The following is an 11,131-nucleotide window of genomic DNA, read 5'->3' as shown; positions in this document are numbered from 1 at the left end:
GTATACTAAAGCATGTTTAAATTGCTCTACTGGAGTAGTCTCTACCACCTCTGATGGGTGACCATTCCACATACCCTTTCTGTGAAGTAGCTTTTCCTCAAATTTCCTCTGAACCATCTTCCCTCCAGTTTCAGTGCATGTCCTCATGTTCTAATACTTTTCTTTCCCTTTGAATAATGTTTCGCTCCTGTATCCTACTAAAACATTTGAAAAATCTGAAAGTTTCTATCCCCCTTTTCCTTTCACTACTCCAACCTATACATCATACTTGCCTACTCTCCCGGAATTTCCAGGAGGCTCCTGAATTTCGGGGAGTCCTACCAGACTCCCGGAAGAGTAGGCAAACCTCCCAGACCCTGTAAAATGTCGAAATTCATGGCATTGGATAGCAGGGGCGGGGCTTAATTGTCATTAAGCCCCACCCCCTGCTATACAATGCCTTGAATTTCTGTATTTTATGGTAGGGGCTATAATGATGTCATCAGGCCCCTCCTACCCTCTGACATGATCTGTACTCAGATCTCCCGGAGTACAAAGACTTAAAAAGTAGGCAAGTATGCTATACATATTTAGATCTTTTAGTCTTTACAGGTAAGTTTTGTGCTGTACGCCATGCACCATTTTAGTTGCCCTTCTTTGTGTAGTCTCTAATGTACCAATGACCTATACAGTGGTATTATTACTTTCTTGGTGCTACTGATTCTTCATATACAACCAGGCATCTGACTTGCCTCCTCATTGCTTTGTTACATTGATTAACTAACCTTGAATAGTGACTCCTAGATCCCATTCTTCCTCAGTAGTTCCATTATAGTGCCATTAATACTATAATTAGTCTTTGGGACACAAGTGCATGATTTTGTATTGTTTTGGCATTAAACTGTATTTCCACACTCTTGACCCTTCCTCTAGTCTACTCCTGAGCTTCTGCTTTTTCTTCATGTGCTGGTTCCTCTATTCTGATAGCATTCCAACGTCATTTTTGCACGTCAGGACAAGTGTGAGAATAGGGAGACGGCGATTTCCTCATTGCACTGACTCATTGTCAATGGGCAAATACAACACTGTGTTGTTGCCCCGTGGCATGCCCCACATAATTTGATGATTTGTATATAGCGCCGAGTGTTGCTCCCATTTAGCCTTGCGAGCTGATTGCACTGCTCTCGTTAGGGTTGTGCTGTCAAACACAGCACTCTGTACCACATGTCGCAAGACTGAATTAAGAACTGTCTGCACCCACATGAACAGGCAGCAAACATCAATGGGATTTGCAGGCTGCCAGTCCTAGAGGCATGTGGGGATGGTGGAGTAGTGATTGATTAAATGGCTGAGGGGAGGAGGGGTAGGTAATGAATTGGCTGGGGATGATGAAATGGCTGGTGGGGGATGATCTCTCTAGGGTGTGGCGTTCACAAGGATGCTATTATGTAGTGATCTCTATGGATTCAGAGTTCACTAGCATATTAAATACTGGACAAACAGGCTTGGTAGGTGTTAATATTTCATTATTGCTCATTAACTAGAAAAAAAACCCAAAACTAAACATTTGTAAACACGTGTTGGGGGTTAGTTTTATCTGACCATTATGGAGTCATTTAAGGTTTAACATTTTTACATTATAATACAATCTTTGCATATTTTCAAAACAGGACCCGAACTTTCCAGAAGCACTACAGTTGTATTAACTGAAGGCAGCCAGAACCCTTAATCAGGCCCTGTCCACTCCTAATTAGTTTAATAATATTACTACCAGTCGTCCCTTAAATCCACTTTTACATAGTCATGGTCAAAAGTTTTGAGAATGACACAAATAATTTTTTTCAAAGGCTGCTGCCTCAGTTTTTATGATGGCAATTTGAAATTAATTGCAATTCATCTGATCACCCTTCATGACATTCTGGAGTATATGCAAAGTCCCTCTTTGCCATGACAATGAACGTTATTCTAAAAAAATTTCCCCTGCATTTCAGCCCTGCCAAGGGAGGACCACCTGACATCAGGTCCATGATTCTCTCGTTAACACATGTGACAGTGTTGACAAGGACAAGGCTGGAGATCACTCTGTCCTGCTGATTGCATTAGAATGGAAGCTTTAAAAAGGAGGGTGGTGCTTAAAATCATTGTTGTTCTTCTGTTAACCATGGTTACCTGCAAGGAAAGATGTGCAGTCATTGCTTTGCACAAAAAAGGGCTTCACAGTCAAGGATATTGCTCCTAGTAAGAATGCACCTAAATCAACCATTTATGAGATCATCAAGAACTGCAAGGAGAGAGGTTCAATAGTTGTGAAGAAGGCTTCAGGGCACCCAAGAACGTCCCAGCACAGTCTCCTAAAGTTGATTTAGCTGCGCCATTAGGGCACCACCAGTGCAGAGCTTGCTCAGAAATGGCAGCAGGCAGGTGTGAGTGCATCTGCACGCAGTTTGATTTGATACACAATACAACAGTGAGAATACTGCACGGATACAGAGGCACTACTGACTGTGGGACATGGGAGTCTGATCCCAAATCAGGCACAAGGATGGAAGTCCCAGTGACTGGTGGAGCAAGAATCAGTCACCCCATAGAGAGATATTCTTTTGAGATATGTGACTTTATATGTTTCTCTCTCTATCATCCAAGCCCAACATATCACTCAGCAAGTCTTTCTGCCCTGCTTCCTGGGAAACCAGTTGAGAAGATAGCACCGAGGTGGTAATGCCTGGAGATCTAATATCGATCCCTGGATGATAACACTTATCCAGGCATCTGTGTTAGAACAAAATCACTAGTCCGAGAAAAGGAGCAGACTGGCTCCCACTACAGAAGTCCTTGGGTGGAAAACCTGCCCACCATGCAGATGGTTTGTTAAAGGGTCTAGATCAGTGGTTCCCAAACTTTTGCAGTTCACGGCACCCTTAGTCTCCAAATTTTTTCAAGGCACCCCTCCAAAATAATTACTGAGCAGTCCTGTTTTAGAAGTAGTTGGGTCAAAAAATTGTAATAAGTATTTAGGTCACGACAAAAATACTTATTTAGTTGTATGCAAAAATGCCCCTCTGCATCCAGGCACACTGCCTTCTCTGTCACGCTGTCCCCCTCCTCTGCCCTCTGTCACCTCCTCTACCCCCAGGCACGCTGCCCCCTCCGCTGCCACCCTGTCCCCCTCCGCTGCCACCATCCTTTTCACTCTGCCCCACGCCAGACATAAAAAAAAAAACACAGAAACTTACCAATCAGAGCGGTGGCGGGACCCAGCAGCCTCCTCTCTCCCGCAGCTGTCACTGAATATAGACGTCAGTGACAAGCTGCTGTGGGAGAGAGGAGGCTGCTGGGTCCCGGCACTGCGCTGATTGGTAAGTTTCTGTCTTCTCTTTTTTTTTATATCTGGCTCGCGGCACCCATGGGAGCCACGGCGCACTTTGGGAACCGCCGGTCTAGATGTTAGATGGCTAATTGTCCAAGTCTTCCTGAATCTATGCATCCCCTGGGGGCAGAAGACTGCATTCTTGAAGGCTGACCTCTCACCTTCCCTTAGGGATGACAGGACTAAAACCTAGGTCCCTTGGGTGTAATCAAATTAAATGGAAGGAGCTTTTTCTTCCTGTGTTCTCAGTAATTATGTCATCTAACCCAGCACTCAGCAGAGTACAGAAAGGATTCCTGAGACCTCTTGAATTCACCTCCCAGGTCCACAGCCATATTGCATGGCATCCCACAATGGCAGAGATTGAAATATTAGCTCCAATGAGCCCCTTATTTATGGGCACCTCTCCAAGGAACTCAGAGGCGCCCCTGCTGCTGTGTAAAGTCTTAATGTGGCTTCTATCTTCTGCTCAGTGCTGTCCCGTAATGTGGCAACATTTGGAGAGTGTGTGTGTGTGTGTGTGTGTGTGTGTGTGTGTGTGTGTCTCTTCACCAGAGAAATAAGGGTATCGAAATACTGTTAGTGTTAGTGCCTCGGATGCTAAGGATAGCATATTAAATGTAAAGCAAAAGGCCTTTTACTTACTTTGTCTACATTGTTCACCCAAACCACAAACCCTTCAAATAGTTGACCTCACATGCTTAAGATTGTTTAAATACACATTAATGTTGTCAACTCTTTCTTTCCTTATCTAAATTGGAATAAGCCCCTCCATTTCTTTCTCTTCCACTTCCCCTATTGTTTGTCTCTTCTTCTCTGTGTCTTCAAAAACACATAGCCAGTCAATGCGACTTATTTTGTATTACCATTTTGTTTCACGACTTGCAAAAATAAAAACTTTTCAAAATAACAAAATGAATGCAAAACATTAATCTTAACATAGCTCACTCCATCCAATATTACATTGGATAGGATGGGTTGCTTAAAAAAAATTATCACAATGGGGGCAGCTTTTTTGTAAGCTGAATCAATAGTGATGAAAAAGCATTTAAATTTAGTCAATAAGAATTAATCTCAGTGCTTTCACTTGTATATACTTGTGCATTCGTTAAACTTGTAAATAGGAAAAGAGGTACTTGAACTAAATGAACCTCAATCTTTACAAGAAATGTATTAATTTTTTTTAGAAAAAATATATATATATATATATATATATATATATATATATATAAAAAATAAAAAATCAAGTAGATGAGATTTACAGCCAGAGTTATTAAACACACAATAATATAGCAGCACTCAGACCAGGCAAAAGAATAGCCCCTGGAGAATTACTCCAAAAATAGAAAAATATTTATTGTTGAGATACAACAGGTCTGTGGATCTAACAGTAGTCTGACTAGTTCCACACATCGAGGGAAGTGTGGTGAATGAGGTGCTAACAACCAGTGCTTAGCGAAGCCTCGATTGGGGAAGGAAAATAGTTGGGCTACTGTCAGACCTGCAGACACATGTTCAGTAACCAAAAGATTTTTACGATTTCTTTGCCTGGTGCCATCTTTGCAACATTACGGGCCCCCGGGCAAAGCAGTGCATCGGGGCACCTATAATAATTAGATTATAGATATATATATATATATATCTACATCTACTATATAAATGCCTAGTGGCGTGTGTGAAAAAAAAAAACCAAGCTGCAGCGCCACCTGCTGGGCAGAGTTATACAATGACCTATATATTTCTTGAAGGAGAAGTGACAGTTGGGAGTGGTTGGTGGTTGCCGGGGGTGACAGTGGGGAGTTTTTAACACCTTAAGTAGCTTGATGAAGGATGTGGCGATGAAGGATGAGGTGATGGAGAAAAATGATGAGGTGGTGACATGTGGACAAAACCACGTTAAAAAAGGGCGCTTGCGTCAGGAAGTAACGCTCTTCCCCTGAGGAGGCCTGGGCTAGGCCCAAATGCATGACAAGAACCTTTTTAACACCTTAAGTAGCTTGATTTGACTAGAATGCATGAGTATCATGCACGGGTTAACATATATATTTATTATAGGGGCCCCGATGCACTGCTTTTTTTAAATGTACTCGCTCAGTGACCCTTGAAGTTTTTCTTTTGCAGGATTATTTATTCCTATTAAGAGCCTTGCCTATGGGGGGCCCCTTGTCCGTGGGGCCCCCGGGCACCTGCCCATCGTGCCCAATGGAAAAGATGGCCCTGTGCTACCGCATCTCTTTGTAACCACAGATTCCCACTTGCTGACAAACATGCACCAGAGGCTGGAGACAAATCACAGCAAAGCCATGCATAATATTGCTGTCACAGGAACATTGCACCAACAAAGATCTCATCAAATCTACACAACCTTTCATTAGAAGGTTGTATTAAAAACATACCAAATGGAAATGCTACACATTTCAAAGTTATTTTTGTTCTGCCAATGGAATACTTTTCACACCCTTCCTTGTGCTAGTGTTTATGTCATACTTGCCTACTGCAAATTCTAGCAAAATAGGGAAATCTCTGCTTGCAGTCACTCATGCACAGTAGACTTGTACAATTACCAATAGACTCCCAAGTCAGATCCAAAAGCAGCTAATCAATGGCAGCATTACTTAGTGGGGGTTTGAGGGGAGGAAAACAAAGAAAACCCACACAATAATATAGAAGAATTCGGCTTTTAAAGGATGTTTATTTCCTGACCTTTGTGTACAGGAAGTTGATACTGAGGCACAGTAAGAAGAAATGTCCAAAGGGTAAGGGGGGCTGAGGAGAGGTCTGGAAAAAAACCTGGAACTAATGTTACCCCCACCCAACCAGGACAAAACATGATCCCTTTCCCCGGCATCAGAGGTAAGGGGACAAGAGAAAGGGCTGTGAAAGGACCATCGAGGTTTCATGGGCTTTTTAACCAATTTGTTGCCGAGTCAAATCACGGCATGTCTTCCTTCAGCAGCAGTGGGGTAAAATTGAGTCCTGATGCTATCAGTGTAATATCTAGGCTTCTCCACAGCAAGGAACATGATTAACCATAAGGACATAAAACTGGATGAGAGGATGGGGGTGAAAGAGCGGTCACCACAACTTCCACCCCCATTTGTGCACATCCCTCCCTCCCCCCAAATGGCTCTGGCAGTGAAAGGATTACAGGGCACTTCACAATACATTCTGTTCTGCAGCAGGACAACGGTGTGTTAATAAGACTCATGGTAACTTAGGACATCGGGATGGCAGCCAGGAGCCCTGAGCAGCCCTTCGAAACATCCCAAACCTCACAGTTTAAAACAGCATTTCATATAATACTGTATGCAAGACTACAAAGTATAACTGCAGACCAAAGAGTTTGGTAGACAGTACTAGCAGGACAAATGGTTGAAACATTTCCAATGGTTTGGGCCTGTCTTTTGCAATCCATCCTATGATTATAGACATGAACCCTTAAAATAGGGAAGGCATCTTGGTAAATAGGCAGACACCACATATATTCCAGATACCTAGCAAGGGGCTGTAGTGGCAATATATACGAGGAAGCAGCAACTTTGTTTAGCTGGAGGTGTGTAGAGACACTTAGCTTCTCTATGGCAAACAGGTAATTATAGGCTCTTCCTATCCTATAATTGAAATACCAATTTAATCTTTTGTGAGGAACCAGAAACCCAGAAGTGCCAGGTAAACCCCTGCAGCAGTGGCTGGTTATACAGGATCCTGGGATGCGGAGGAAAGAGGCAAAGAGGGATATAAGGGGATGACGGGGCGAGTGAATCAGACACAGCGACAGGAGTTAACAGGAAGCAGACATGTCAGCAGGCATCAGGCCTTTCCCCCCGCCGTGTCTCTTGGGGCCCCATGGAGAGGTCTTGTGGGCAACTGGAGCACCAAAGCTGGGAAAATCTTCAGAGCTGGTCATGTCAGGAGCCTAGAAGGGATAATGAAAACAGAAATTAGATAAAAAAGACACAAAATTGAAAACATTGCGATACCAGTATCTACTGGCATTGGTAGTCTCACATAGTCCTGCAGTTTTATTATGTAACCAAATTAATGCTCCTTTTGAATGGACTCTAGATAAAATTGGAACATGACCAGTAATGTACTTGTATGAAGTGATACACTCAGCGTAGTGAAACGAGGTATTAATATCACCTCAACCAGTCTACACCTTGTTTTTCTTAAACTGTGGAAATAAAAACTCATTTTTTCTAGCCCTCTGGTTCCCCATATTTGTCAGTCATATTAAACTTGTATATATTCTATTTGTAAGTAGTTAAAATGTCTGCCAGCATCGTTTTCTTATTCTGCAGACTAGTCCATTGTTTCAGCCTAGGCAAAAGCATTATTGTCCACTAGTCCTGTGTGAATGTACATCACACCAGTAGGTTATGTATTAAGATAGGGAAAAGGTCCACAGATAGAGCTCCAAGTTTAATTACAGAGGACTGTATTGTGTATTTAAATGTAATGTGTCTGGATTGTGATCTCTCCTGTTTGAACAAACTCTGCTGTATAGCCACAGAACAATACCTATCCTTAATTATATCAAGGGTGGCTCATCTGCTATCCCTTTGTCTGTATGTTTACCTGTGAAAAGGTAAACACAGAAAAGGACCAATCAGGCAGGTCCTGAAATTGCTGAGGTGGTCATTTTCAGGCTTAAAAGAGAGCTCCAGAGGGGAGCAAATTGGCGTTCACTACCCAGTGATAGCTGAAGTCAGGCTGGCGTTGAGATCCAGATCTCTGCCCCTGACAGGAAAGGGACAATCGGTCCCTGGAGTACTGTCTTTGCCCTGATCTACCTCTCCAGGTCTTGGGGAGCTGTGTGTCCACCAAAAGCGGAGTGACAGTGGCTCAGGACCACTACCTTGATGGTTGCCTTAGAGGAGAGGGGAGGAGAAGCCTGAATGGATAGACAGCAGTCCCTGAGAGTGGCTAGGATACTGGTGAGATGTTTCATTAGACCCTGTATGTTGTCTGTGCCAGACTGGAGTGTTATTTGTAGCAGGTTATTATTAAACATTTTTATTGCTGTTTGGCGCTACAATTTTGTTAAATAAACTTATTTTATTTCGGATATTTCCCTGGTTGATTTTGAACCTTGGATAGGTACCGGGTAGGCCAGCTGTGTGGTGCAGAGGGTCACATTATACCCGGTATCACACTCACCTTCTCATTGCCGCCTCCTGCTGTCCAGGGAGCATCACGCACAACAAAGCCCTTGGATGGCTGAGGCTTGTTGTCTTCCTGAGAGTGTGGCTTCAAGTAAGACTGCATCACCTCATTCTCCACCACATCGGACATCTGAAGGATAGGTCATTACAGTACAAAGAAAACCACCTTAACATTAGACACAAGAAATGTAAATAAATGTATTGTCCCAATGGTATATGGACTAAATACACTTACATATTCCTCCTCTAAGTTCAACAAATGATCAATGGCTTCATCCACATCCTCAGGTTTGCCCATCACAGTCACACAGTTTGGGTCAGCCGCTCCGCTCTGGGGAAAGCGAATATCCACCTAAAAATGGAGAAACAGTCGTTCAACTAACCAGCAACTTGAGAAGCAAAATAAAGAATTAAATTGAAATATTTTAAAACTTGATGTAAATACTTTGCTCTTAGACCATTGGGGGACAGCAGACACCCAAGGTATCAAGTGTCCCCCAATGGATATATGAAAAAAATGGTAAAACCAAATGCAGGCTATTTTTCAGTCGCACTGGTAGCTCCTTATGCCTTAACCAAAGCAGAGATGAAAACTCAGAAATCTAATCTATTATAGCTGAACCTAAAATACACCACTCCACCTTGGTTTTTCAGGGAATCCGTTATAAAGTAGTTTAGTATTTCCTCCTCAAATGAATAACCGGTAAAACATAATTCATAGCTTTAAGTAAGCATAGGCTATACATTATGCTTGGTCATATAATACTTGCAAGCCAATTAGCCAACACAAGCTCTGGTTTACACTGCTCATAGTGATGCAAGATAAAAAAGCATTTATCTAACCAATGCTGTCAAAATAGACTGTACAATTATAAATATACGCAGTTATGAAATGGTAGAACGCAGACTATCCATAAACAGATAAGTATTGCAAAGAATAGAACATGATCATATGTGCTGGTTACAGGTGGTTTTTGATTCCCCACTATAACCTAATATGACCATTCATTATTGAACCTATAACGTGCAGAGGAATCTAGTTACTGCACACACCTTGAATTCATCCATGATCTTGCGTATGGCTTTGCCTCTGGCCCCAATGATGCGGGCATGGACACGGTGGTCTAGAGTAATGTCCTCAGACACCATTTGCTCCAGGTCTCCAACAATCTGCAGTATTGCCTCCTTAGCAGACTCTGTATTTCTCTCATAGCCTGTGATGGTGATTTGATCCTGAAGACAGATTAAGACATTAAAATGGATATTATAAATTAAAACCAATAAAAGTAACAAAAAAGGTTAATATTCATAAATTAAACCAACAGTTTGGCACTAAAAAGTATACTATGTATGTTTTATATAAAAACTATTCCCTAAACTAAGCACCAATACAGAAATAGCAGATCAGGAAGCTAACGAAGACATTTGGAATTTACATGCCTCAACCCAAATAAAAGGCCCATCAATTTAGTCTCTGGTTCTGGACATCAATTCGCTCTTGGAAATATTCCCTTACTACAGTTTTGAGACCTTGCTATAGTCTCACAATAACTAAATTCTGTCTCCTTGTCTAAAATGCTTTTAGACTGGAGGGTATGACCCCAGACTCCATAAAATAAAGAAACATATAACCAACCTGATTTTCATCATTCTTATCTGGAAACTGAATGTTCACATCATGTTCAGTGCGGATCTGGCTGATGACTGCACCCTTGCGACCAATGATTTTAGGGTGAAATTTGGGTTCTACAGTGATAACCAGTTTAAAGCTTCGCAAAGCCTGCAAGCCAAGAGCCATAATATATTACATATAGAACACTGATTAGATAACATAGCATGTTCAACATCAAACTCATACGTCTGCAAAATGTCCACCAGACATCACGAAATCTTTGAATTTTCCTTCTTTAAGACTAAAGTTAACTTTAAAAGACACCAGGAAAATATAAACACAAATTGTGGCTACGATTATATCATGTGCAAAATAGAGATGATAAAAATAAGTAAGGCGTCCATGATATACACACTATACCAAACAAATTTTCATCTCCACATCACTCACCCTGTCCTCCTGTTCCGCCAGCAGTTCCTTCACTCGATCTAGAAGTCCAGCTTTGGCCCGCTCCAGGTTGGTAGAAAGCCCGGTGATGGTAATTATGTCACACTGCAGCTCAGGGGCTGGAACTTGGATGTTGACCTAAATCATTAAAAAGCACTGCTAAGTAAGATTAATGCAATCAATCTGACAATTGTTACAATAAAAATCATTTTCTGAACAAAACAATTACTGACTGTTACATGCGAGTTATGTTTAATGAGAAAGGAGCCCATAGACTAGTCTTTTCCTGTACCCATCATCTACACAGTGAATTCAGTCAGTCATTCTTGGGCTGTACCAATATTCAGCCTATTCATTCACCAGGACCTGGTGACATCACAGACCTGTTAAGGTTACTGAATGGACATCACTGGCTTCACTTTAGGCAGAGTTTTGTCTTTAAATGATCGTCCTCTAGTTATATAGTAATTGTTAGCATTAATCTCTTCACAATTGTTTATTTTACTGAAATATCATTGGTTCTTTGACAGCACCTGATTAGGTCTTTATTAAAGGAAATGG

At 41.8% G+C, this 11,131-nt stretch overlaps 1 protein-coding gene across 2 annotated transcripts in view; it reads right to left on the bottom strand.

The window, feature by feature from the left end:
* Positions 1 to 6,018: 6,018 nt before the first annotated feature.
* Positions 6,019 to 11,131, bottom strand: part of HDLBP (high density lipoprotein binding protein) — a 32,832-nt gene continuing 27,719 nt past the window's right edge. For both annotated transcript variants that reach the window (XM_075201780.1, XM_075201781.1), the window contains exons 23-28: positions 10,574 to 10,708; positions 10,148 to 10,291; positions 9,565 to 9,744; positions 8,747 to 8,863; positions 8,507 to 8,641; positions 6,019 to 7,262 (exon numbers count right to left, since the gene is read on the bottom strand). In XM_075201780.1, coding sequence (XP_075057881.1) covers positions 7,128 to 7,262; positions 8,507 to 8,641; positions 8,747 to 8,863; positions 9,565 to 9,744; positions 10,148 to 10,291; positions 10,574 to 10,708 — 846 coding nt within the window. In that variant the 3' untranslated portion in view covers positions 6,019 to 7,127. The remainder of the gene's footprint in view (positions 7,263 to 8,506; positions 8,642 to 8,746; positions 8,864 to 9,564; positions 9,745 to 10,147; positions 10,292 to 10,573; positions 10,709 to 11,131) is intronic.

The sequence above is a fragment of the Mixophyes fleayi genome, chromosome 3, assembly GCF_038048845.1.
Source record: "Mixophyes fleayi isolate aMixFle1 chromosome 3, aMixFle1.hap1, whole genome shotgun sequence".
In the NCBI taxonomy this organism is placed as follows: Eukaryota; Metazoa; Chordata; class Amphibia; order Anura; family Limnodynastidae; genus Mixophyes; species Mixophyes fleayi.
Note: the sequence above shows the minus strand (reverse complement) of the source record. Positions and strands in the feature narration are given on the sequence as shown.